This window comes from Mercenaria mercenaria, chromosome 9 (assembly GCF_021730395.1).
Source record: "Mercenaria mercenaria strain notata chromosome 9, MADL_Memer_1, whole genome shotgun sequence".
Classification (NCBI taxonomy): Eukaryota; Metazoa; Mollusca; class Bivalvia; order Venerida; family Veneridae; genus Mercenaria; species Mercenaria mercenaria.
Genome location: NC_069369.1, coordinates 76,390,415 through 76,416,544, shown reverse-complemented (window position 1 = coordinate 76,416,544; position 26,130 = coordinate 76,390,415). Strand labels below are relative to the sequence as shown.

Genomic DNA, 26,130 nt, shown 5'->3' with positions numbered 1-26,130 from the left:
TGAGATAGGAACCTGGGGTTTGCGTAAGACACTCTGTCTCAATCAGGTTAACATTCATGCTAAATATAAACAAGATTCCTCAATGCATGTCAAAGTTTTGGACATGACATTTGACCTTCAACTGTGACCTTGATCTTTGAGATAGGAACCTGGGGTTTGTGTACGACACTCCGTCTCACTGAGGTTAACATTCATGACAAATATCATGCATGTTAAAGTTATGGCCCGGACAAACAAATCCAGACGGACACGAGCACGTACACTGAACAGCCATTTGGACAACTAGGTCTTCGCTTCCGCAAGCGGGCTCGACAGTAATGACAGGTCCCCAAGTGTTAAGATAAGAAAATAAAAGCTTCAATTTTACTGTTTTATTTTTCTTAAAATATGTATTATGCAGTCTTAAACAAAATTTCATTTTAAGCTTGAAAAATCTGTATAAACATACAAAAAGAAAGAATTCCCTATAAAAAATGTGTACTAAAGTCCAAAACATTGTTATTTTTATCAAAGTTGTTGATTCAACAAAGCCTAAAAATTCAACAAAGCAAATTGCAGTTAACAGTTTTGACAACTTAAAGTTTTCTATAAATCAACTGCAAATAATGCCGAAGCAAGTAAAACATAAATTAGTATAAACTAATCATGTAAAAACTGCCATTCAATGTAATATTACTGATGCCTTTCGCTCACCATGATGGAAGTCTGGGAAGTTACTGCTGTGCTTGCAATGGTGTCAAAAGTAGACATTGTATTATATGTAAACACCATATTAACCTTAGCCTGCTAAATTTCTAAAATGGACTGGTCCATCATTCAATTTGGGCAGTACTATTTGTTATTCAAAGGTGTTGATTGAAAATTTACTTACTGAACAGTGAACAGGGCAGACCATGATCAGCCTGCACGGTCGCAAAGGCAGAATCACTTGCCACTAGCAGGCTAAACACAACACATTTTTGAGGGAACATTTACCAAACAATCTCCTTTTTTCACCTTCAAGCACACACACAACTGATCTTGAACTAACTGCTCATTTTGCCGGTAAAGTCACATGTTCTCACAAAATCATTACATGGTAATTACGAATGTTAAGTGGTCATCGGCATAAACCTATACTAGCACAACCGCTTGTGCCATGCGCTAATCAAGGTGACATAAACCATTTAATGCACACCACTGCAATTTAACTTGTTACTTATTATATATCTAAAGTAACTCTTGGTTATTTGCACTTACCACAGCACGCAATAATCAGTTATTATGCATGCTTCCCATTACTAGCATAGGCTACAGGGTTCTGTCCTTTATAATTTTGTGACTATTTATTGTAAAGTATATAGTTACATACATTTACCTAAAGCAATTTCTCTTTTGTTTAAGACACAATACAGATTTATCACAGGTAATAAATTAATTGTAAAATCCTATTCTATGTTCATATATCATGTTATATGATCATGTTTCTTGAGATAGTACTTGCTGACCGTCTTTTTAACTTTATCGTAGACTCCAAGAAATATTGCGCCACCAATGGATATCCACATCATACGTGGTAATATTCCACTGAAAAATCTGAAACAGAGTGGAAAAGTATCTGAGGAGTGTGTTGATGTTGTTGTAGTTTTGGGATAAACGCCGTTTTTCAACAGTATTTCAGTTATGTAACGGCGGGCAGTTAACCTAACCAGTGTTCCTGGATTCTTTACCAGTACAAACCTGTTCTCTGCAAGTAACTGCCAACTTCCCCACATGAATCGGAGGTGGAGGACCAATGATTTCAGACACAATGTATTTTATCAAATTGTCACGGAGAACATACGCCTCGCCCAGGGCTCAAACTCGTGACTCTGTGATCCGTAGATCTGCCCTCTACCTATTGAGCTATGCGGGCGAGCTGAGGAGTGTGTTGAATCTTCTTTTTTTTTTCCAAAATTTGGAAGACTAATAAAATACCATCACATTTATTTACTTTAGGTCAACTTGCTCATCATAAGTAAATTTATATTAGCTGTCTGCTTAACACGTGGAGAAATGTAGCATGATGGAGTAGAGTTAAGAAAATACACATACTGAGTAACTACCTGAAGATATATTTAACACAGAAAGCACTTGCAGTGTAAATGAAAATTATAGAAAAAACTTAGAGTCTACAAGGACTGAATTTACTCAATATATCCCAACTACTGAATTTTATATACTGGTACTGATGATAAACCCGAACAGAAAATGAGGTTTTTTACCTGTAACTTTTTTATTTCTGGAAATTGTAATCAATGGTCAGTATCAAAATAAAGCTTAACCTTTGCTGAAAACTTTACATAATTCAAATTTATATTTAGTAAGCAAACTCGCACGAAGTGAGGCCCTGAAAGGGGTATGTAAAATGGGGACTGTATGAACGGTGACTGATGATAAATTCGAACACTTTGTCATTTACAAAATTTTCTTGGTATTATTATATTGAAACTTTCCCCAAAAAGCTGCAACAGTCATTCCTGATCAAGTAATGAAAAGTTACCAAATGTCAGGCCTTCATGTTTCGATAGTGAGCATTTGCAAAAAACACCTTCTTCCCCAGTAATTTTCGATAAATATTTTTTATACAAATAAATGTAAGTCATTTATTTATAGAGAATATTTGCCAATTTTGTTTTTGTTTACACCAGTTGGTGTTGTAAGTGGAAACTATTAGATGGTGTGTTCAATTTTATAAATAACCGATTGCAATCGAATATTTCCAAGGTGGTCGACTTTATCATCTGTCCGGGTTTATCATCAGTACCAGTATGTGATTTGTTATAAGCGAAACTGATGCAAGTTCAGCTGGTCTACAGATAAAACAAGAGGGCCCTGATGGCCCTGTATTGCTCACCTGACCTAATTCAAATCCCTGATAAGTTAGAATCTAAGTTGGCCTTGATTTCACAGAGCAGAGACAAACAGACAAAGTTTTATGAAGATCAAGTAGAAAATGTGACTTCTTGAGTTTTATATGAGTGTTATTCTAGTGCTCAAAAAAGCAGGGTGGGTGACCTAGTTTTTGCCCTCACCTGACACAGATTGGAACTTGACCTAAAGATCTTCAAGATTAACATTCTGACCAAGTTTCATTAAGATATGGTCATAAATGTGGCCTCTAGAGTGTTAACTAGCTTTTCCTTTGATTTGACCTGGTGACCTAGCATTTGACCCCACATGACCCAGATTCGAACATGACCTAAAGATCATCAAGGTTAGCATTCTGACCAAGTTTCATGAAGATATAGTCATAAATGTGGCCTCTAGAGTGTTAACAAGCTTTTCCTTTGATTTTTTTACCTGGTGACCTAGTAGTTTATGACCCCATTTAACCCAGACTTGAACTCGACCTAAAGATCATCAAGATTAACATTCTGACCAAGTTTCATAGAGATATTTCATAAATGTGGCCTCTAGAGTGTTATCAAGCTTTTCCTTTGATTTGACCTGGTGGCCTAGTTTTTGACCCCACCTGACCAAGATTTGAACTTGACCTAAAGATCATGAATATTAACATTCTGACCAAGTTTCATTAAGATATGGTCATAAATGTGGCCTCTAGAGTGTTTACTAGCTTTTCCTTTGATTTGACCTGGTGACCTAGTTTTTGACCCCACATGACCCAGATTTGAACCTGACCTAAAGATCATCAAGATTAACATTCTGACCAAGTTTCGTAGAGATATTTCATTAATTAATGTGGCCTCTCGAGTGTTAACAAGCTTTTCCTTTGATTTGACATAGGTACCTAGTTTTTGACCCCAGATGACCAATATCGTCCAAGATTTTATTGAGGGTAATATTCTGACCAAGTTTCATTAAGATTGGGCCAACATTGTGACCTCTAGAGTGTTAACAGTCAAATTGTTGGCGAAGGACGACGGACACAGGGCGATCACAAAAGCTCACCTTGAGCACTTTGTGCTTAGGTGAGCTAAAAATAATAATGGTACAGTTTATAATCTATTTATAAATACATCTCTGTCACTGTTTTTTAAAATTTTGACCTTTCTTGTGTAGTAAGAACATTTCTGGCAGATACTAGAATGCTCCAGTTTGCCAACAGCAACAAAGAGCAGAACAATGCACAGGGACCAGGTGTCATGTTAGAATTATCTATGTTTGGGCATTACAAATACACAGAACATACATAATATTATTATGAAATTACTTAATAAATCCTGGACTGGCTGGATACTGACAGTTTTTGTCAGTAAATTCTATGTTTATAGCATTTAACTTACCCTCTGACACCTTTTTCTTTGTGGACTACTGTTAAAGCATATCTGATACTACCTCTTGATAAAAGACTGTCTTTCTGAAAAATAGTAAAAATGCCAACTTTTATACAAGAAAACACTAAAATGTTTCAGCTTTAACCTTTGGCCTGCTGGCGGCATGTGATTCTGCCTTTGCGACCAGTGCAGACCAAGATCAGCCTGCACATCCATTCTAGAAATTAAGCAGGCTAAAGGTTAAGGAACACTACATACAACATTCAACTACCATGTATATATATGTATACAGTAGATCAGGACTGAATACATAAAATATTAACTTTCTAGACATTGGATGAATCCCTAATTAAGTAAGAATGGACATACACTGTACTAAATAAGTAGAAATCATTGTAATGATGTTCTTATATAAAATAGGATCAACTGCTATCCTTCAATCACATGAATCACATATTAAAATGTGTTATTATCCATGCAGTTTTCTTACCTACATCCTTCAAAATGAAAATAATTAATTAATGAAAGTTCCATACCAAATTAAAACATTTTCCATTTCTTCAACATATACAAAACAGTAATAAGTATGAGAATTTATTAGACACCTTTGGCTACATCTAATGATGTTGTTATCATATACCATTGCTAACATGATTCTAAGTTTTGGCCACCTCTGAAGGTGTTGCTACTTGCCTCTGCTAACATTATTTAAGACGGGCATTGTTATCACTTGATTCTCATTTTGGTCACCTAAAAAGGCATTCTAGCATAAAACTGTTGTTCTTATCACTTTTCGGGGCGTTTTAACTGGAGAATAAACGTGTATTAACAGAGAGATTCTCGCACTCACATGCTGTTATAACACCTTTTTATATACGAGTGTGCATTTCATGAAAATTCAATGACGTTGAGAGACAAAATATATTTATTTATTCGTTTTTACGTGTTTTATGCAAAAATAGCATTAACGCATGTTCATTCATTTCATGATATAACATCTTCAGAATCCCTCGGGATACGTCAGTATCTCGCCCTGTTGGGCTCGGGCACCAACCGATCCCTTGGGATTCTGCAGATATTATAAAACGAAAAAACATGCATTATCCCTACAATGTTATCACTTGCCTCAGCTAACATGATCTTATTTTCGGCCACCTCTAAAGGCATTGTTTTTATTACTTAATTCTAATTTTGCCCAACTCTAAAGGTTTACCATCTACCTCTGCTAGCATGATCCTAGCTTTGGCTACATCTGGAGGTTGTTATCACTTACCTCTGCTAACATCATTCTAGTTTTGGCTACATCTGGAGGTTGTTACCACTTGCCTCTGCTAACATGATCCTAGTTTTGGCTACATCTGGGGATTATCACTTACCTCTGCTAACATGATCCTAGTTTTGGCTACATCTGGGGATTATCACTTACCTCTGCTAACATGATCCTAGTTTTGGCTACATCTGGAGGTTGTTATCACTTGCCTCTGCTAACATGATCCTAGTTTTGGCTACATCTGGAGGTTGTTATCACTTGCCTCTGCTAACATGATCCTAGTTTTGACTACATCTGGAGGTTGATATCACTTACCTCTGCTAACATGATCCTAGTTCTGGCTACATCTAGATGTTAACACTTACATCTGCTAACATGATCCAAGTTTTGGCTACATCTGGATGTTATCACTAACATCTGCTAACATAATCCTAGTTTTGGCTACATCTGGAGGTTAACACATACCTCTGCTAACATGATCCTAGTTTTGGCTACATCTGGGGATTATCACTTACCTCTGCTAACAGGATCCTAGTTCTGGCTAAACCTGGGGGTTGCTATCACTTACCTCTGCTAACATGATCCTAGCTTTGGCTATATCTGGAGGTTGTTATCACTTACCTCTGAAAGTTTTCACTTACCTCTGCTAACATGATCCTAGTTTTGGCTTTCACTTGCCTCTGCTAACATGATCCTAGTTTGGCTACATCTGAAGGATATCACATACCTCTGCTAACATAATCCTAGTTTTGGCTACATCTTAAGGCTATCACTTACCTCTGTTAACATAATCCTAGTTTTGGCTACATCTGAAGGTTATCACTTACCTCTGCTAACACAATCCTAGTTTTTGCTACATCTGAAGGATATCACTTACCTCTGCTAACATGATCCTAGTTTTGGCTACATCTTAAGGCTATCACTTACCTCTGCTAACATCATTCTAGTTTTGGCTACATCTTAAGGCTATCACTTACCTCTGCTAACATGATACTAGTTTTGGCTACATCTGAAGGATATCACTTACCTCTGCTAACATGATCCTAGTTTTGGCTACATCTGAAGGATATCACTTACCTCTGCTAACATGATCCAAGTTTTGGCTACATCTGAAGGATATCACTTACCTCTGCTAGCATGATCCAAGTTTTGGCTACATCTGAAGGTTATCACTTACCTCTGCTAACATAATCCTAGTTTTGGCTACATCTAAAGGTTATCACTTACCTCTGCTAACATGATCCAAGTTTTGGCTACATCTGAAGGATATCACTTACCTCTGCTAACATAATCCTAGTTTTGGCTACATCTAAAGGTGTTGTTATCCCTGCTGCAGTACATCCTGAAATTAGATTTTTTTTACGTTCTTGTTCGGTTTAACAACACGTCAATACAATTATAGTTAAAGATTGTACGGCAACTATCCAGCCTTTAATGGTGAAGGAAGCTGGCACCTTGAAGGATCAATGATCAACTGATCTTCTGTAAGCCAGCCGGATGCCTTCCTCACATGAAAGAATTGTACATACAAAAGTGAGGCTTCAAACCTACAGCAGTGAGGGGCAAGGGATCTGAAGTCAGTGACCCTTAACCACTCAGCCCCTCTCCAGAAAATAAGATACTTTTGTTTAAAACATTTAATCACTGTTTCCTATTTTTATATCACTCTCTTTCTGTCGAGAAAGTATAAAATTAACAGACAAATTTCTAGATATTCTCCTTTGCAATGTTTTCTATTCACCAACTGAACAAAAAGATCAGTCTTATATGGTGTCTTGCATTTAAATTCAGCTATGATCCTGAAGTAATGTCCAGAATAAACAGTGTCATCTCCATGTAAAACTATTGTCTAATATACAACCTGTCTGTTTCATTATTTATATACAGTTATTACATAGTAAACTTAGAGTCCACAAAATGTAAAGACATATCTTGAACAGAAATACAGTAGAAAAGAGACGGATAAAGTCTGTTTCCTTGCTAGAATCTAAATGTAAGGATAACAAGTTGTTTTTACACACAGCCAGAATCTTCCTTGCATTTGACAACAAAAGAAGACTTGTTGAGTTTGAGTTGACAGTGCCCTCAACTATTTGAAGCCCTTCTTTCTTACTAGCTTACATATGAAACCTTTAGCAAAATTTTTCTCAGTTGAAGTTTGAAAACATTTGGACATTGTCAAGTTGTTTCTGAGAAACCTGCTTACATGCAAAACTTTAACCTTTTGTGACGCGGATGAAAGGGTGATTACAAAATTAATGCTCTATTTTGAAATATTTCATATAGTCGAGCTAAAACGGTTCTCCCAAAAATTTTAAGGTTGACATCAGGGTTGCATCTGATAGGAAGGTTTATATGGTACCTGCTATAGCTCCACATACAGATGACTGCCATGGTTCTACTTCAGACTTTTGATATTCTGACCATGTTTTCTGAAAAACAGATATTTGTAAAATTGATATTGGTTCTGTAAAATCAAATCTGCCAAACTGTGAGTTTGCTACATTCAATATTTGCACTGGTTCACGTTGTAGAGTATTCTCGATAAAATAATGGCTAACCAGTTAGACATATATAAAGCTTATAATAACCCTCATGACTATCTATTTTTGCAAATACCGTAAAATTATCCTATACTAATGGGGGACTAACATTCATGGATCTCAGGATTAAATCATTCCACGGTCTTCAAAGCTTTAAACAAAAAACTTCCAATTAATATTATGTTCGACTTTTAAAAGCCGCAAAGTCATGTCCCAATGAAATTGCCAATTTTGCCAAAACCACGAAATTTTATGTTAATGAAGTTTAATGATTTTACAGTAATGACAGTTAGAAAATACTACAAAAAATCAATCCCTCAGGAAAATTTGATTTTAAAGTAATTAATACAGAAAATTATTGTAGTTTCTTACAATATTTTACCTTTGACCTGTGAACATGACCTTGACCTTAAACCTCATGTAGTATGATAGTATGACATTCTTTCAAGGAGTTAGAAAAGACAATGAGCAAAAAAATTCTACCTTAGTAACCTGACCTTTGACCTCGCTGTACAACATTGACCATGTACGTCACTTATTGTCAGGACCATTTTTGCCAAGTACGGTAAAAAACCTTGAGGGGTAAAAAGACACAGAGCAGATACAAATATTGCCTATTTGACCTCTGACCTCAAAATACAACCTTGACCATGAACATTTTGTCTCATATGAAACATTTATACAAACTTATCCACAGGCCCTTCCGTGGAGGAAAAAGATATGGAGTGAAAACATTATTATACTCTCTATATAACCCAACATCATACTAGCTTTTCCTTAAACGACCAGAATATGCTATCTGTTGTATTGATCACAGAAGCAAAAAGCTTTGATCTTCAAGGATGACCTTAACCTTACAGCTAATGAATTAGGTAAAGACTTCAGTAGAGTATATGACAATTTTGATTTATTCTGGTCAGATTTTACCATGTTATCTTAATGTTCCTGGATGAGTCAGTGACCAAACAACCAGGCATTATTTAAATACAATTAGAACCTCAAGTTACCTCAACTTCTGAAATACAAACATGAGTCTTGAGGAAAGTGCAATGTCTGTCTGAGTGAAGACTTTTGCAAAATGTGTCTAAATTTATTAGCTGCAGGTCAACCCAGATAAGATCATCAATCATAAACTTTGACACACATGACATGGACTTTTAACAGAATGATTTCATTTATTGATAATTTGAATTTATGAACATTAATACGAGGGTTGTCCCAGAAAATCGCAAACTTTTTTTACTATTTCGAAAATAAGAGACACATCAAATAATTATTTTACCTGATGTTATTTCAATGTATACTCGACAGGACTATAGAGTTTAAAATTAAATATCTGTAATATTATTTGAGTATTTTTTTAAATAATGGAGGGCAGTCAGTGCTAGTCTGCGCTTGCTCAGTTTTACTCCTACAAACAAGTGGCTTCCTTTTAAATTCATGTAACTTAATACATCTCACAGGATTGAAATTTATATCGTCGTTAACGGCAATGTGTGGTGCGTAATTATGTTTCGTTTCATGTTTTTGGCGTCACTTACGTTAAAACAGTGATGTAATTTTGAAAGTAATGGTCGCACGCACTTTCAGAAATGGCGACGGGTGCAGAAAGTATTAATAATAAAGTATGACTCCTTTCAAAACAAAAAGAGAAAGGGAAAATTCTGAAAGTCAGGTAAATGTTAGCAGGACACTTGTCTTTATGTGGCACAAACATTTTTAGGAAGGTTAGGCGAGTGATTCGAAGAGAGGGCGACATGATACTTTAATACTTTCTGCGCCTCAAACTTATCTGAAAGTGCGTGCGACAGTTACTTTCAAATTACATCACTATTTTAAAGTGATATCAAAGACTTGAAACGCAACATAATTATACAAACACGCTGCTGTTAATGACGATATAAATTTTAATACTGTGAGATGTATATCGGGTAAGTTTCATTAATTCTAAAGGAAGCCGCTTCTTTTTGTAGGAGGAAAACTGAGCGTGCACCTACTAGCACTGACTGCCGTCCATTATTTGAAAAATACTCAAATAAAATGACAGATATTTAATTTTTAACTCTGTAGTCCTGTCGAGTGTACATTGAAATAACATCAGTTAAAGTAATTATTTGATGCGTCGCTTATTTTTGAAATAATGAAAAAAGTTTGCGATTTTCTGGGACAACCCTTGTATATATGTCAATTATGGAAGTAAATCAATAAATGAAGTTGCAGTGAAATGATGACTTAATTGTTAGGATTAAATAAAAAGAATTAGAAATCTCCCAAGAAATGGTTTCACTTAAAAAAGATATTATCTTTTGTGGCATTTTTCACTGCTTTATCTTTGACTGTATTTTTTGACATTTCATTAATGAATTACCATATACAGCAAAACCAATACAAAGCAGTAATACTAAACAGTGCAGACAGAAATCTTCTTTGTTTTGTTTTTGTTGAGTTGAGTCACACCAACATGATTTAGGTCACATGGTGACTTAACCAGCTTGTGACGGTTGACCAAGTTCTCCAACGCCCGTCCAGACATTTTTTTCAACCATGTCAGGGCATTTTGCTCTTTGGAGGGCTTTATACAGAGGTTATATTGAATCATTATAATGTTTTACCACTGATACAGAACTGCTATATTTGATACTACTTTCAATTAAATATTCCTTTGCCTTACCTTCAGATACTCCCACACAGGAAACTGTATAAATGAAAATGGTATTTCTCTGATAACGGTGCTGATATATCCCCTGTACAGACCACTAAAACCCTGAAATTCATGAAGTTTGTCTTACAGTTTCTCAGATGTTTTTGTCACATTAAACAGCATTTTCTGTGGAATTTGCCATTATTTGCCATTTTTTTCCAACATTTTGCAATTTTAGGAGTATTTCCTAGGACAGGAGTTCCTGATAAAATTTAATACCAGTTGGAATTCCTGCCCCTGGGACATACCGGCCAACCCTGGTTTCTCTGTGCAGGCATACAACTACTTTAATAACAGAATTATAAAGAAGAATGGCTATTCTGTCAATGGAATTAAATATGTAACGCAAAACTTAGCTTAATTTGGGGCAATGTTTCAAAGTCAGAATTTAACACGCAATCACATCACGCTTTGTCAACAATGTGGTTAATACCGGGGTAAGCTGAGTCTTCAATAAAATTTGTGACATATTATAGAACATTCAAAGTTGAATGTAGAAGAAAAACTCTAATTCAATTCCAGGATATCTGCAGCAACCCTCCAACAGTTAGCTCAGTTGATACAGCACAATACTTCTAATCACACGGCTACCAGTTTCAGATCTGAGTCAGGCAATGTTCTCTGTTGCAACTTGACAGAGGGCACTGTATCTTTAATCATTTCACCTGCACCATGAGAAAACCAACATAGTGCATTTGCGACCAGCATGGATCCAAACCAGCCTGCGCATCCGTTTTCAAACCCTATTGCAATTAGAGAAACCATTAGCGAACAGTATGGATCCTGACCAGACAGCGCAGGCTGGTCTGGAATCATGCTGAGCGCAAAGCCACTATGTTGGTTTTTTTTCATGGTGCGGCTCATTTTTTATACAGACTCTGAGAACATGCACAAACCATTGAAACAGGAAAGGGGTCTCCTAGGCTTAGCAGTTACAGTGGTCTTCAAATTAATTGCCCTTCACTGCTATGGGTTTGAAAAACCAACAGAAGGTGGAAGACTTTACCAAATTACCTACAGGTACTTCAGTATTGTGCAAGAAGCTGGTATCTGGAGTCTTCCTCCCCATTAAAGCAGGAATATATGGCCTAAATTGTGATAGTTTAATAAAAAACAAACAACAATACACTCACATGAGAAACTGCTTTTACAGTCCTTACGGCATACCAAAATATTTCAGTGAAACAGTTCAACTATTGGACAGACTTTGGGTGTGGAAATATATGCCATATATCCAATTTTACATCCAGAAAAATTATAAATGCGTCAAACCAACAAAAGGCCAAAATGGTATGACAATAAGTGGCACACCTGAAGAGAACCATGACCATCTGACCTTGCTTCTAACCAGGCTTGAAGAAAATTCTTTAAGCAGTTCATTAAAAAATGTTATTTATTATCAAACTTCCTCGATGTTATTCACTAAATATTTTCAGAAGAATTAAAATACATGTATATATTTACCTCTGCGGCAACTGTATTTTTCAAGACTTGCAAGGAAGACATGTATCTGTTTGCCTGGGCTCTCTGTTTAACCACCTCCACTGGAACACGTATCAAACATGCACCCTGATTGGTTGATAAGAAAAATCCAATACATACTTATCTGACATAAAATAAATTACCTATAATAACAGGTAGTATCTGATATTTCACCTAAAAAAAATCAAAGAACTGAGTGTTAGTGTCCTCCTCCAAACAGAGGCCTACAATACCTCCCCACACCCCCATTTCCAGATTTTTGATAATAAGAGGGTCATTTATAAGAGTTTTGCCAGTTGTGTATGACTGTTATAGAAACGTTCTGAATTCATTTTTTTCTAGTTTTCTTAATAATCTTACAATTAGCAAAAACAGAAATGCCACCTGGCTGCAATTTTTTAAAAGCTTGAAACATTTACTTTCTTTGATTGGGGATTACCTCCTTATTATTTATGTGAAATTACGTGAAATCATAACAAATTCTACTTGATTCTGAAGGGAAGATTTCTAAAGTTGTCCAGTATACACAAACATACCAAACACTGATCCTTTCTACCAAGTTCAGAAAATTTTGATTAGAACTGCAGAATCAATTATCCATAAATGCAAACAAGAGGGCCATGATGGCCCAATATCGCTCACCTGTTATCATTGCACTTTAGGACAAGAAGGTCTCAGAAAAAATATCTAAGTCCACAAAGGACAGGAACAACAAAGAGAAGAAATTTAACCAAAAAGAAAAAAAATTCTAACAAGGTACAGATATGTCAAAATACACCTAAAAATTGGAGGTACCATCCATGTTGTACCACAGAAAAGTGGTCTCTGTTTTTCCCTACGGCCAATAATAAACAAGAGGGCCATGATGGCCCTATATCGCTCACCTGTTATCATTGCACTTGAGGACAAGAAGGTCCTCAGAAAAAATATAGATCTAAGGGCCAAAGGACAGGAACAACAAAGGAAAGATATTTAACATAAAAAGAAAAAAAAATTCTTACAAGGTACAGATATGTCAAAATACACCTAAAAATTGGAGGTACCATCCATGTTTACCACAGAAAGTGGTCTCAGTTTTTCCCTACAGCCAATAAAAAAAAAGTTACTAAAATAAGCTATTTATATTAACGTAAAATGGAAGTAATTAAAAAGAAAATTATTGTAAGTGAACAAAAAAAGGATCTGCCAAATAAATATGTTGACATAAATGAAATTTCAGATCAGTATCTTCATTAGTTACGGAGATATACCCATTTTAATATGAAATAAAGGGAGGTAATTTGACATAAAATCAGTCCATAGTTATCTACCCTGATTGGCTCAGTCCAACTAATGACAATAATGAAATTTCAAATAAGTCCTATAAGTACTTACTGATATAAATCCATTTTGACTACAATCAGGGGAGGTAATCAGATATAAAATAGCTCTGGAACCTACGATTGGATCTGATTTGTCATGGAATCCAAGATTTATTGTTGTTGAAGATATTTTGGAAGTTTGTATCAAATAAAACCATAAATGAAGTCTCTTATGGCTGCAAAAGCCAAAAAAAGAAAATTTTGGACCTTTAAGGGGCCATAACTCGGGAAACCCATGAAGGAATCTGGCCAGTTCAAGAAAGGAAAACCCAAAGATCTTGTGGTGATACAAGTTGGTGCAAGTTTGGTTAAAATCAAATCATAAATGAAGTTGCTATTGTGCAGACAAGGTCAAAATAGCTAATTTTGGCCCTTTCGGGGGCCATAACTCTGGAACCCATTAGGGGGATTGGCCAGTTCAACAAAGGAACTGAGATCTTATGGCAACACAAGTTTTGTGCAAGTTTGATTAAATTCAAATCATAAATGAAGCGCTGTTGTGCAGACAAGGTCAAAATAGCTAATTCTGGCCCTTCCAGGGCCATAACTCTGGAACCCATAATGGAATCTAGCCGTTCAAGAAGGAACCAAGATCTTATAGTGATAAAAGTTGTGTGCAAGTTTGGTTAAAATCAAGTCATAAATAAAGCTGCTATTGTGCAGACAAGGTCAAAATAGCAATTTTGGCCGTTTCAGGGGCCATAACTCTGGAACCCATTAGGGTCTGGCCAGTTCAAGAAAGGAACCAGATCTTATGGTGATACAAGTTGTGTGCCAGTTTGGTAAAAATCAAATCTAAATAAAGCTCTATTGTGCAGACAAGGTCAAAATAGCTGATTTTGGCCCTTTCAGGGGCCATAACTCTGGAACCCATAATGGGAACTGGGCCAGTTCAAAAAAGGAACCGAGATCTTATGTGATACAAGTTGTGTGCAAGTTTGGGTTTTAAAATAAAATCAAATGAAGCCATTATCGTGCAGACAAGAAATTGTTGACGGACGGACGCACTGACGACGGACGCAGGGTGATCACAAAAGCTCACCTTGTCACTATGTGACAGGTGAGCTAAAAAGTTACTAAAAATAAGCTATTTATACTAACGTAAAATGGAAGTAATTAAAAAAAAATTATTAAAAAGTGAACAAAAGAAGGATTGCCAAATAAATCTGTTGACATAAATAAAAATTTCAGATCAGTATCTTCATTAGTTACGGAGATATCCCCAATTTTAATTTGAAATAAAGGGAGGTAATTTGACATAAATCAGTCCATAGTTAATCTCCCCTGGATTGGCTCAGTCCAACTAATGACAATAATGAAATTTCAATAAGTCCCTATAAGTACTTACTGATATAAATCCATTTTGATTACAATAAGGGGAGGTAATCAGATATAAAATAACTCTGGAACCTACGATTGGATCTGATTTGTCATGGAATCCAAGATTGATTGTTGTTGAAGATATTTTGGAAGTTTGTATCAAATAAAACCATAAACAAAGTCTCTATATGGCTGCAAAAGCCAAAATAGCAAATTTTGGACCTTTAAGGGGCCATAACTCTGGAACCCATGATGGAATCTGGCCAGTTCAAGAAAGGAACCAAGATCTTGTGGTAATAAAAGTTGTGTGCAAGTTTGGTTAAAATCAAATCATAAATAAAGCTGCTATGGTGCAGACAAGGTCAAAATGCTAATTTTGGCCCTTTCAGGGGCCATAACTCTGGAACCATAAAGGGATCTGGCCGGTTTAAAAGGAAACCGAGATATTATGTGACACAAGTTTTTTTGCAAGTTTGATTAAATTCAAATCATAAATGAAGCTGCTATTGTGCAGACAAGGTCAAAATAGCTAATTTTGGCCCTTTCAGGGGCCATAACTCTGGAACCCATAATGGAATTTCGCCAGTTCAACAAGGAACCAAGATCTTATAGTGATACAAGTTGTGTGCAAGTTTGGTTAAAATAAATCATAAATTGAAGCTGCTATTGTGCAGACAAGGTTAAATAGCTAATTCTGGCCCTTTCAGGGGCCATACTCTGGTACCCATATTGGAATCTGGCCAGTTCAAGAAAGGAACTAAGATCTTATGGTGATACAAGTTGTGTGCCAGTTTGGTAAAAATCAAGTTATAAATAAAGCTGCTATTGTGCAGACAAGGTCAAAATAGCTAATTCTGGTCCTTTCAGGGGCCATAACTCTGGAACTCATAATGGGATCTGGCCAGTTCAAGATAGGAACCGAGATCTTATGGTGATACAAGTTGTGTGCAAGTTTGGTTAAAATAAAATCATAAATGAAACCACTATCGTGCAGACAAGAAATTGTTGACGCACGGACTGACTGACGACGGACGAAGGGTGATCACAAAAGCTCACCTTGTCACTATGTGACAGGTGAGCTAAAAAAAAGGTATATTCTCAGTCATGTAACTGCACTGAAGTGTCTGAAAGTTTTAAACCCTCTAAGCAGACTTACAACTTCTCCTGAAGACGCTGCACACATATGAACAACAGGTGACCAATGTGTCTCACTGCCAGCAAAATGCTTCACACTCTCATATGTCAGGAAGAACAATGCCGCTGAAATATAAACAAGAGGACCATGATGGTCCTGAATCGCTCACCTCTTCCCACATGATCCAGTTTTGAGTATGACGTCGTTTTTTCTATTATTTGACATAGTGACCTAGTTTTTGAGCTCATGTGACCCAGTTTTGAACTTGACCTAGATATTATAAAGATAAAAATTCTGACCAATTTTCATGAAGATCCATTGAAAAATATGGTCTCTAGAGAGGTCAGAAGGTTTTTCTATTATTTGACCTATTGACCTAGTTTTTTAAGGCATGTGACCCAGTTTCAAACTTGACCTAGATATCATCAAGGTGAACATTCTGACCAATTTTCATGAAGATCCATTCAAGGGTATGGCCTCTAGAGAGGTCACAAGGTTTTTCTATTTCAAGACCTACTGACCTAGTTTTTGATTGCAGTTGATCCAGTTTCAAACTTGACCTAGATATCATCAAGATAAACATTCAGACCAACTTTCATACAGATCCCATGAAAAATATGGCCTTTAGAGAGGTCACAACGTTATTTCATTATTTGACCTACTGACCTACTTTTTGAAGGCACGTGACCCACTTTCGAACTTGACTTAGATATCATCAAGGTGAACTTTCTAACCAATTTTTATGAATATCCATTCACAAGTATGGCCTCTAGAGAGGTCACAAGGTTTTTTCTATTTTTAGACCTACTGACCTAGTTTTTGACCGCACATGACCCTGTTTCGAATTTGACCTAGATATCATCAAGATGAACATTCAGACCAACTTTCATGAAGATCCATTGAAAAATATGGCCTTTAGAGAGGTCACAAGGTTTTTCTATTATTTGACCTACTGACCTAGTTTTTGACGGCACGTGACCCACTTTCAAATTTGACCTAGATATCATCAAGATGAACATTCAGACCAACTTTCATACAGATCCCATGGAAAATATGGCCTCTAGTTAGGTCACAAGGTTTCTCTATTATTTGACCTACTGACCTAGTTTTTGATGGCACGTGACCCACTTTCGAACTTGACTTAGATATCATCAAGGTGAACATTCTGACAAATTTTCATGAAGATTTCATGAAATATATGGCCTCTAGAGAGGTCACAAGGTTTTTCTATTTTTAGACCTACTGACCTAGTTTTTGACCGCACCTGACCCAGTTTCGAACTTGACCTAGATATCATCAAGATGACCATTCAGACCAACTTTCACACAGATCCCATGAAAAATATGGCCTTTAGAGAGGTCACAAGGTTTTTCTATTATTTGACCTACTGACCTAGTTTTTGATGGCACGTGACCCAGTTTCGAACTAGAGCTAGATATCATCAAGGTGAACGTTCTGACCAATTTTCATAAAGATCTTGTGAAATATATGGCCTCTAGAAAGGTCACAAGGTTTTTCTATTTTTAGACCTACTGACCTAGTTTTTGAAGGCACATGACCCAGTTTCGAACCTGACCTAGAAATCATCAAGATGAACATTCAGACCAACTTTCATACAGATCCCATGAAAAATATAGCCTTTAGAGAGGTCACAAGGTTTTTCTATTATTTGACCTACTGACCTAGTTTTTGAAGGCCCGTGACCCAGTTTTGAACTTGACCTTGATATCATCAAGGTGAACGTTCTGACTAACTTTCATGAAGATCTTGTGAAATATATGGCCTCTAGAGAGGTCACAAGGTTTTTCTATTTTTAGACCTACTGACCTAGTTTTTGACCGCACGTGACCCAGTTTCGAACTTGACCTAGATATCATCAAGATGAACATTCTGACCAATTTTCATGAAGATCCATTGAAAATTATGGCCTCTAGAGAGGTTACAAGGTTTTTCTATTTTTAGACCTACTGACCTAGTTTTTGAAGGCACGTGACCCAGTTTCGAACTTGACCTAGATATCATCAAGATGAACATTCTGACCAACTTTCATAAAGATCCCATAAAAAATGTGACCTCTAAAGTGGTCACAAGCAAAAGTTTACGGACGGACGCACGGACGGACGCATGGACGGACGGACGGACGACGGACGACGGACACCGCGCGATCACAAAAGCTCACCTTGTCACTTTGTGACAGGTGAGCTAAAAATGCAAAAACTTCAACTTGTGTGAATATTTAGATAAAGTTTAACCTAAACCTTTGACCTACTGGCCCCAAAAACTATAGGGATCATCTAATTCCCAAGCCCAAGTTTAAAGGTCCTGGATCAAGTGATTCTCAAGTCATTTGGAGGAAACCATTCACTCTACAATTAACTCTATGTTACTTGTCCTATGTCCTGTGAATTCATCTCATGTGAAATGCATACTGCGTGAAGTCTGAAAGCATTAGGCCAAGCAGTTTTAGAGAAACCTGCTAACATACGAAAGTTTCGTCAAGCTAAAAATTAGATACAGATAACAAGATGAATCAATGATCAATACTTTAGATTATAGCTAGAAGATATCATGAAAAAGGGGTCTAAATGGGCCCCGAGTCGCTCACCTGAACTGGATACTACAACGTACAATATTTTTTGTATTACTACCTGTAAAACATATGTAACCTTTTTCAATAAATGTATGTCCATCTGGCACAGGTGCCCTCACTTCCTGTCACTGTACATGACTTCATGATTCTAGGTAAAATATATCCTAAGATACATCAGACATAAACTTTTAAGCACTTTATGTGTATTTTTCACAAAGTCAAGGACCATAACTATGGTCTAGCTGAGTGAAATCCCAAGAAGAATACCAGATGCACAACTCTACATCCTCGTATGTTTTATTACTCTAGGTCAAGTACATTTTGAGATACATGGGACACACTCTTTTATGCCCTAAATGCATATTTTTTATTTCAGAAGTCAAGGACCATAACTCTGGTCTTGCACAGTGAAATCCAAAAATAACTCAGGTGTACAATTCACTTGCTGAATAATATTCCTACATGATTTCATGACTCTAGGTGATTTTTTTACATGCAACACAAACTTTTAAGCACTTTGTGTATTTTTATGCCCTAAATGCATATTTTTTATTTCAGAAGTCAAGGACCATAACTCTGGTCTTGCACAGTGAAATCCGAAAATAACTCAGGTGTACAATTCACTTGCTGAATAATATTCCTACATGATTTCATGACTCTAGGTGATTTTTTTACATGCAACACAAACTTTTAAGCACTTTGTGTATTTTTATGCCCTAAATGCATATTTTTTATTTCAGAAGTCAAGGACCATAACTCTGGTCTTGCACAGTGAAATCCAAAAATAACTCAGGTGTACAATTCACTTGCTGAATAATATTCCTACATGATTTCATGACTCTAGGTGATTTTTTTACATGCAACACAAACTTTTAAGCACTTTGTGTATTTTTCACTAAGTCAAGAACCATTACTCTCGTTTGGCCGAGTGTAATCCCAAACAGAACACCAGGTTCAAAATTTCAGATGCTATATAACAATACCCCTAAGTTTTATGACTGTAAGTCAAATACTTTTTGAGCAACATGCGACACCAGCCAGTATGCCATTAATAAATATTTTTTAACTTAATCAATGGTCTTAAACTCTGTTCTGACCAATAAAAATCTTGAACAAAACAACACTTGCACAACTTCACATGCTGAATAATATTCCTATTATGTTTCATGACCTTATGTCAAATACATTTAGATACATGCAACACAAACTTTTAAGTCCTTTTAAGCAATTTTTGACAGTCAAGGGCTATAACTCTGGTCTGGCTGAATGAAATCACTAACAAATATCAGGTGCATTTATAACTTCACATGCTGAATAATATCTCTATAATGTTTCATAATCCTATGTCAAATACTTTTTGAGATACATGCAATATGCAACACAAAATTTGTAGGCCCTTTTTATACTTTTTTACTAAGTCAAGAGCTGTGACTCTGGTATTTCAAATAAAACATCAGGTGCACAACTTCACATGCTGATTAACATTCCTGTGAAGCTTGATAACTCTGGGTCAAATACTTTCTGAGATATGCATGACAAAAAAGTGGATGGGTGGACAGCAGGAAGGACGGATGGACAGACAAGGGCAAGCCTAAGTGAAATTTTAAGAGGGGGGTGGGGGGGCACCAAAATCACTTGATATTTTTACATGTAAGAATCAACAATATTTGTTAGTTTATATACATCCAAAGCAAATGCTCTATCAAGAAGAGCCCTATTGTACAATCATACCTGTAGGTGCAGAGCCAAGTGCCGCTGACCCAAGACCCGAGTATATACCATGGAAACCTCCGGCTTTCCAGAATCCCTGAGCACTCTGTAATCGTGTCTTAACTGTATCAAGTGGAAACAGTGCCACATCCACAGAGGTACCCGCTATGCCACCTGCCTAAATAGTTGAAAATCTCATTATGATTTCATATTCTAATATATTGCATATTAATCTATCATCTCATTCAGAAATGGTTGGTCATGTAAAACAATTACAAAACTAGAGCTGCTTTTGAGAAAAGCACATGTCTCCCACAACTGCCTAATCATCTAAATAGTAAGTCCGTCTTTATATACTGTTTACTCACTACATATATACCTTTGAAGAGTAAAAAGGCTAATTTTGGGTAATTCAAGGGCCATAATTCTGAAGTGCCTCAGGCGATTTGGCTAGTTAATGAACTTGGCCGAGGAGTTAGAGTAAAAAAACATTTGGTTCAGGTTTGGTTAAGATCGGATGAGAACTGTCCGACAGAGCGCGGACAAGAGTAAAAAGGCTGATTTTCGGTAATTCAATGGCCATAATTCCGAAGTGCTTGGGCCAATTTGGCTAGTTATCGAACTTGGCCGAGGACTTATAGACACACATTTTCTTCAAGTTTGGAGAAGATCGGATGAGAAATGTTCGACTTAGAGCGCGGACAAGAGTAAAAAGGTCAATTTTCGGTAATTCAAGTGCCTGGGCCGATTTGGCTAGTTATCGAACTAGGCCGAGGACTTATGGACAAACACATTTTGTTAAAGTTTGGTGAAGATCGGATGAGAAATGTTTGACTTAGAGTGCAGACAAGACTTAGTGGGGATAAAAGGACTCCTATACTACTAATGATTAGCAGTATAGGGGTCCTTTATGTGTCCCATGACCTGAGCGGTTTTCGGTAATTCAAGGGCCATAATTCCGAAGTGCCTGGGCCGATTTGGCTAGTTATCGAACTTGGCTGAGGACTTATTGGCAAACACATTTTCTTGAAGTTTGGTGAAGATCGGATGAGAAATGTTTGACTTAGAGTGCGGACAAGCTGTGACAGACAGACAGTCAGACACACACACAGACAGGAGTAAATCAATATGTCTCCCACACCACTATGTGGTGGGAGACATAATTTCTGATTGGTCATTTACTGATCTCAGGAAGACTGACAGTCTTTAACATAAATTAAAAGACTCATGCTTTCTCAAGGAATTAATTAGAAAACAAATCGCCAATATGACCTAGATTTCATCACAGCAACCATTCTGACTAAATTTTATGAATATCCAGTGTAAAATGCCGCCCCTATTGCATACACAAGGTTTTTCTTTGATTTGACCATGTGACCTAGTTTTTGACCCCAGATGACCCATATATGAACTTGACTTAGATTTCATCCAGGCAAACATTCTGACCAAATTGCATACACAAGGTTTTTTTTGATTCGACCCTAGATGACCCACATTCGAACCTGGCCTAGATTTCATCAAGGCAATCATTCTGACCAAACTTTATGAAGATCAATTGAAAAATACAGCCTCTATCATATACACAAGCTAAATGTTGACAGAGAGACGCCGGACATAGAGTGATCACAATAACTCACCTGAGCAATGCTAAAAAGGAACCCCAGGAAGTGTTCAGTGAATATAATGTTAACACAGCTCTACACAACAAACCTAAATTACCCCAAGTCTCATACAGAATCCAATTAAGTACCGGTACCTTGTATACACTTAAAAACTGCAGGACTCAGAGCAACTAGTACTAACTACTGACATCTCATTACACAAAATTAGAAACTAGTCAAAAAGGTGATCAATACCCACAAAAGCTGCTTTGATATAGTGAAAGTAAAATGTGATCATGACCTTCGACCTTCAAGTGTGACCTTGACCATGAACCATTTATTTATTTATTTGGGTTTTACGGCGCACCAACACAGTATAGGTTATATGGCGCCAAACAGGACTACAAATTTTGGTTCCACATCTATGATCTCATTTACATCGGAATAAAAACATGAGGTATGGAATCAAAATTTGCACACCTGAGTTACAGCAAAACCAAGTGTTAAGACCCTATTAGTCGCCTCTTACGATCATGCAAGGGTAAGGCAGTTGTTCCAATTCTTTTCATACACAGATCGTCCCAGAACCACATGGGGCTAAGTGACATGGGTTGCGCACCCTGCCTGTTATCTTGATGAGTTTCATAAGTATAAGTTAGATAATACATAAAAGTGTGTTACCGGCTGGTATCATCATGCGCGGGGGAATCTCAGGGAACGTAATTTGGGTAGCAAACGAGCCTCGTAGAGGCGAGTTTGCTATCAAATTACGTTCCCTGAGATTCTCCCAAGCATGATGATACTCGCCGGTAAACACCGCGTATGTATTGTCTAACTGATTTATTGCATGATTAAAAACAGTAAACTGAACACATTTTTTAAATATCTTAAATTTAAAATATTTAAAAATATTTCCCCCCTTGAGCCTCCCTTAGAAACATTTCATGGTAAACCCCCAACTACCATATAAAAGCCAGAAGATAGCGCTGGGCAGGTATTTTATATAAATTATGCATGCTTCACATCAGAGATCCCTTTTTCAAAATTTAAATAAACTTCTGAAAAAAAAGTTATAAAAAAGTGCATAAATACGCATTGAAAAATTCTTTATCAATTGGTGTAATTGTTTTTCAAAACAAAAAGTTGTGAAATAGAGTTTCAAAAATGATTTAAACTAACTGCTAAAAATTTGAATTTGCCGGGGGGGGGGGGGGGGGGGGGGGGGGGAGAGTGGGGGAAGGCGCTAACGAGTTCATGAACCCTGGAGAAATAGGGAATGTAAATTAACCCCACGTGGCTAATTTTATCAACAAACGTTTCATGTATCGATGAAATTAACACCTAGAGCATATTGTAAAGCTTTGCCAGAAACGTAATTTGAATTTTTAAACTGAATAGAATATCATAGTCATTTTTGCAGTTATATTTTTATGTTATTTAAAAAATCAAGTTTTAAATCAAGATGTAGAGAACTAAACTACAGAAATACAGTAATAAATTATTTCAAATAGCTAATCATTTTCAATACCTTATCACAGCAACACTTGCTAATTTGTGTGTATTGTTCTACACCCCAGACAGAGAAAACTGTGAGCGATACCTGTGTGCAACGGAATTTAGAGCACGGCTAACCGTGGCGATACCAGAATTTAGAAAACACAAAACTTCAAAGGAAAATGCCGCAGTCATGCAATAATTGGTCCTGGTTTAATGAAAATCATTCCAGTGATGAAGAAGACACAAATTGGAGCCATTTGATCTTTGACCTTTGTGACCTCAGACCTAGCAACCTGTGTTCTAGATGAGGTAAACAAATGATGCTAATTCTATGAAATTCATTCTAGATGTTTAAAATATACAAAGTGGACACAAATTCAAGCTATTTGATTTTTTACCTCTAAGTGTTACACTGATAATAGACTTCATGAACTGGATCATAAGCTATGCTTGTTGTCTTGATGAGGTAAACAACGGATACTAGTTTTATGAAAATCTTCAAAGTGGTTTAGAAGATACGAAGTGGACACAAGATTAAACTGTTTGACTTTTCACCTAGTGATCTATGTCGTCTTGATCAGGTAAACAATTAAAATGAGTTCAGAAGATATGGAGCAGACATAGACTGAAGGTACTTAACCTTTGACCCCACTCCCCCTGTGTAACCTTGACCTTGGACCAAGTGATCTTGATGCAGTTAATAACTGATGCAAATGTATAATAAAAATCTTTCCAGCAATTCAAAAGATATGAAGCTGACACAAATTTGGACAGACAGACCAATGAACTCCAATTTAGCCCACATACACTTTGTATCTTGGGGTATAATAAATGTTCAAAGATTTGTTTTACTTGTGTTAAATATAGACCTGTCATACAGTACGAACTACAGACCTGCAATTTAAAGTAGTCATGACATACCAGAAGTGCCGAGGGGATATAACCATGTGTATTTTCCATAATGTATCTATCTGTTGTTGGCAGCAATACATAAATTGGCTCTGTGACATCCCAGTTCAACAGCCTGTAAACATATACATCAATGAAATTCTTGTAACAAAAATAATAATTTTCACATATATGTTTTGCCATTGTCACAACTATACTGCCTTTCATAGCTTCTACAACCATGCGAGTGTAAGTTATAACAAAGTCATAACAAGTGGTTGCATTTTATTTGTAGAAGCTTTTGCATGGCTGTTTAAAGTTGTGACATTCGAATTGCCACGCTCATTTCTGACTGATGCAATTGTCAAATTATGTCAATGTTTATAACATATTTCTCAAAATTGAACAATGACATATAAATGATCTACCCATGAAGTGGAAGACACATGTGATGGGTGCTGTTGGCAATCGGATATTTGGCTGAATGAAAAATGACAATTAAGAGCGTAAAACCAAGGTCGCGGTGAAATGGTGCACTGCCAAATTATAATTCCTAGATTCAGTTAATATATAGTAAATGTGTGCTGGATTTATTTTTTATGTCCTGGCCTGTCTATTGATATAATCATATAAAGCATCATTACCGAAAAAAATACATGTGCCGAATTCCTATGCTGTCGAAGTGTCTGGCATTCGTTTAGACAATTTTGGGAAAAGATATCTGTAGGATGATTCTGGGCTCTGGTGGAAGGGTGTAAAACCCTTTTTAAGCCCCTCTTCTTATGGAATTGCTGCTGTACTGCTCAATTTGTTTTTTTCACAGTTTATTCATTAAAATGGTGACAGATCTGATTCTATTTTCATTATCGCTGTAAAATCAGTTTACAGCCCAGTGTTTTAGTGTCTTAATTTGTATGGAGTTTCTCCCTGCCAGTGCTTATCTAATCTTATTTTGAAGTCATTTACAGTTTTAGCATCTACAACACACTGTGGTAATTCATTCTCTGGTTTGATAACACAACGAGAAAACTGGTTCAGGCAAAACATTGTTCTAGGACATGGCATTTCAAGTTTTAGGTTATGGCCTCTTGTTGAAGAAGAGTACTTGAAAAATCTCTCAAAAGGACAGTCATCAATTCCTTTAACGATTTTAAAAACTTGTATTAAGTCACCTCTTAATTAATCTGCAATGAGAAAGACTGGGTAATTTTAATTTTTTCAACCGGTCTGTACATGTAAAGTTTTTCAAAGACTGAACAAGATTTGTTGCTCTCTTTTGAAGTCTTTCTAGACTGTCTATGTCGATATCCTTAAGTAAATATGGGTGCCAGACAACGTTTGCAAATTCAATACGATCGGGGCAAATCAATGCAGTGTACAGCTTCATGAAAGTGTATTCATCAATAAATTCAAAACTCTTGCTGATAAGGGCCAATATGCCGTTTTGAGGATTTGCATGCCCATAATAGATAACTTTACACTTATCAACATTAAATTTCAATTCCCATGTTTCAGCCCATTTCATGACAGAATTAAGGTCATCTTGGAGTATATCAGAATCACTTGCTGGTGCATGAAGGACTCGTAATTACAAATTTTTAAGTGGCGGTTGATCGTGTAACCTGACATGTGCATCAGTAATGTTGTTTAACGAAATGACAACAAGCTTAAGCGAATGTATCACCTTTCTCAAACCAACAAACAGCGTAAACGACAGAACATGTTGTTTTGTGTTGTTGTTGTTGTTGTCTTCCGATTACCTCCTTTGAAGAGAGT

At 36.5% G+C, this 26,130-nt stretch overlaps 1 protein-coding gene across 1 annotated transcript; it reads right to left on the bottom strand.

The window, feature by feature from the left end:
* Positions 1–356: 356 nt before the first annotated feature.
* LOC123547511 (S-adenosylmethionine mitochondrial carrier protein-like) lies at positions 357–26,130 on the bottom strand. Its single transcript, XM_053551763.1, has 10 exons — positions 26,039–26,130; positions 24,388–24,490; positions 20,390–20,546; positions 16,090–16,193; positions 12,235–12,339; positions 10,741–10,833; positions 7,889–7,958; positions 6,804–6,868; positions 4,266–4,339; positions 357–1,575 (listed from the first exon to the last, which is right to left on the bottom strand). The coding sequence occupies exons 2-10, from the start codon at positions 24,424–24,426 to the stop codon at positions 1,446–1,448; spliced, it is 837 nt and encodes a 278-aa protein (XP_053407738.1). The 5' UTR covers positions 24,427–24,490; positions 26,039–26,130; the 3' UTR covers positions 357–1,445.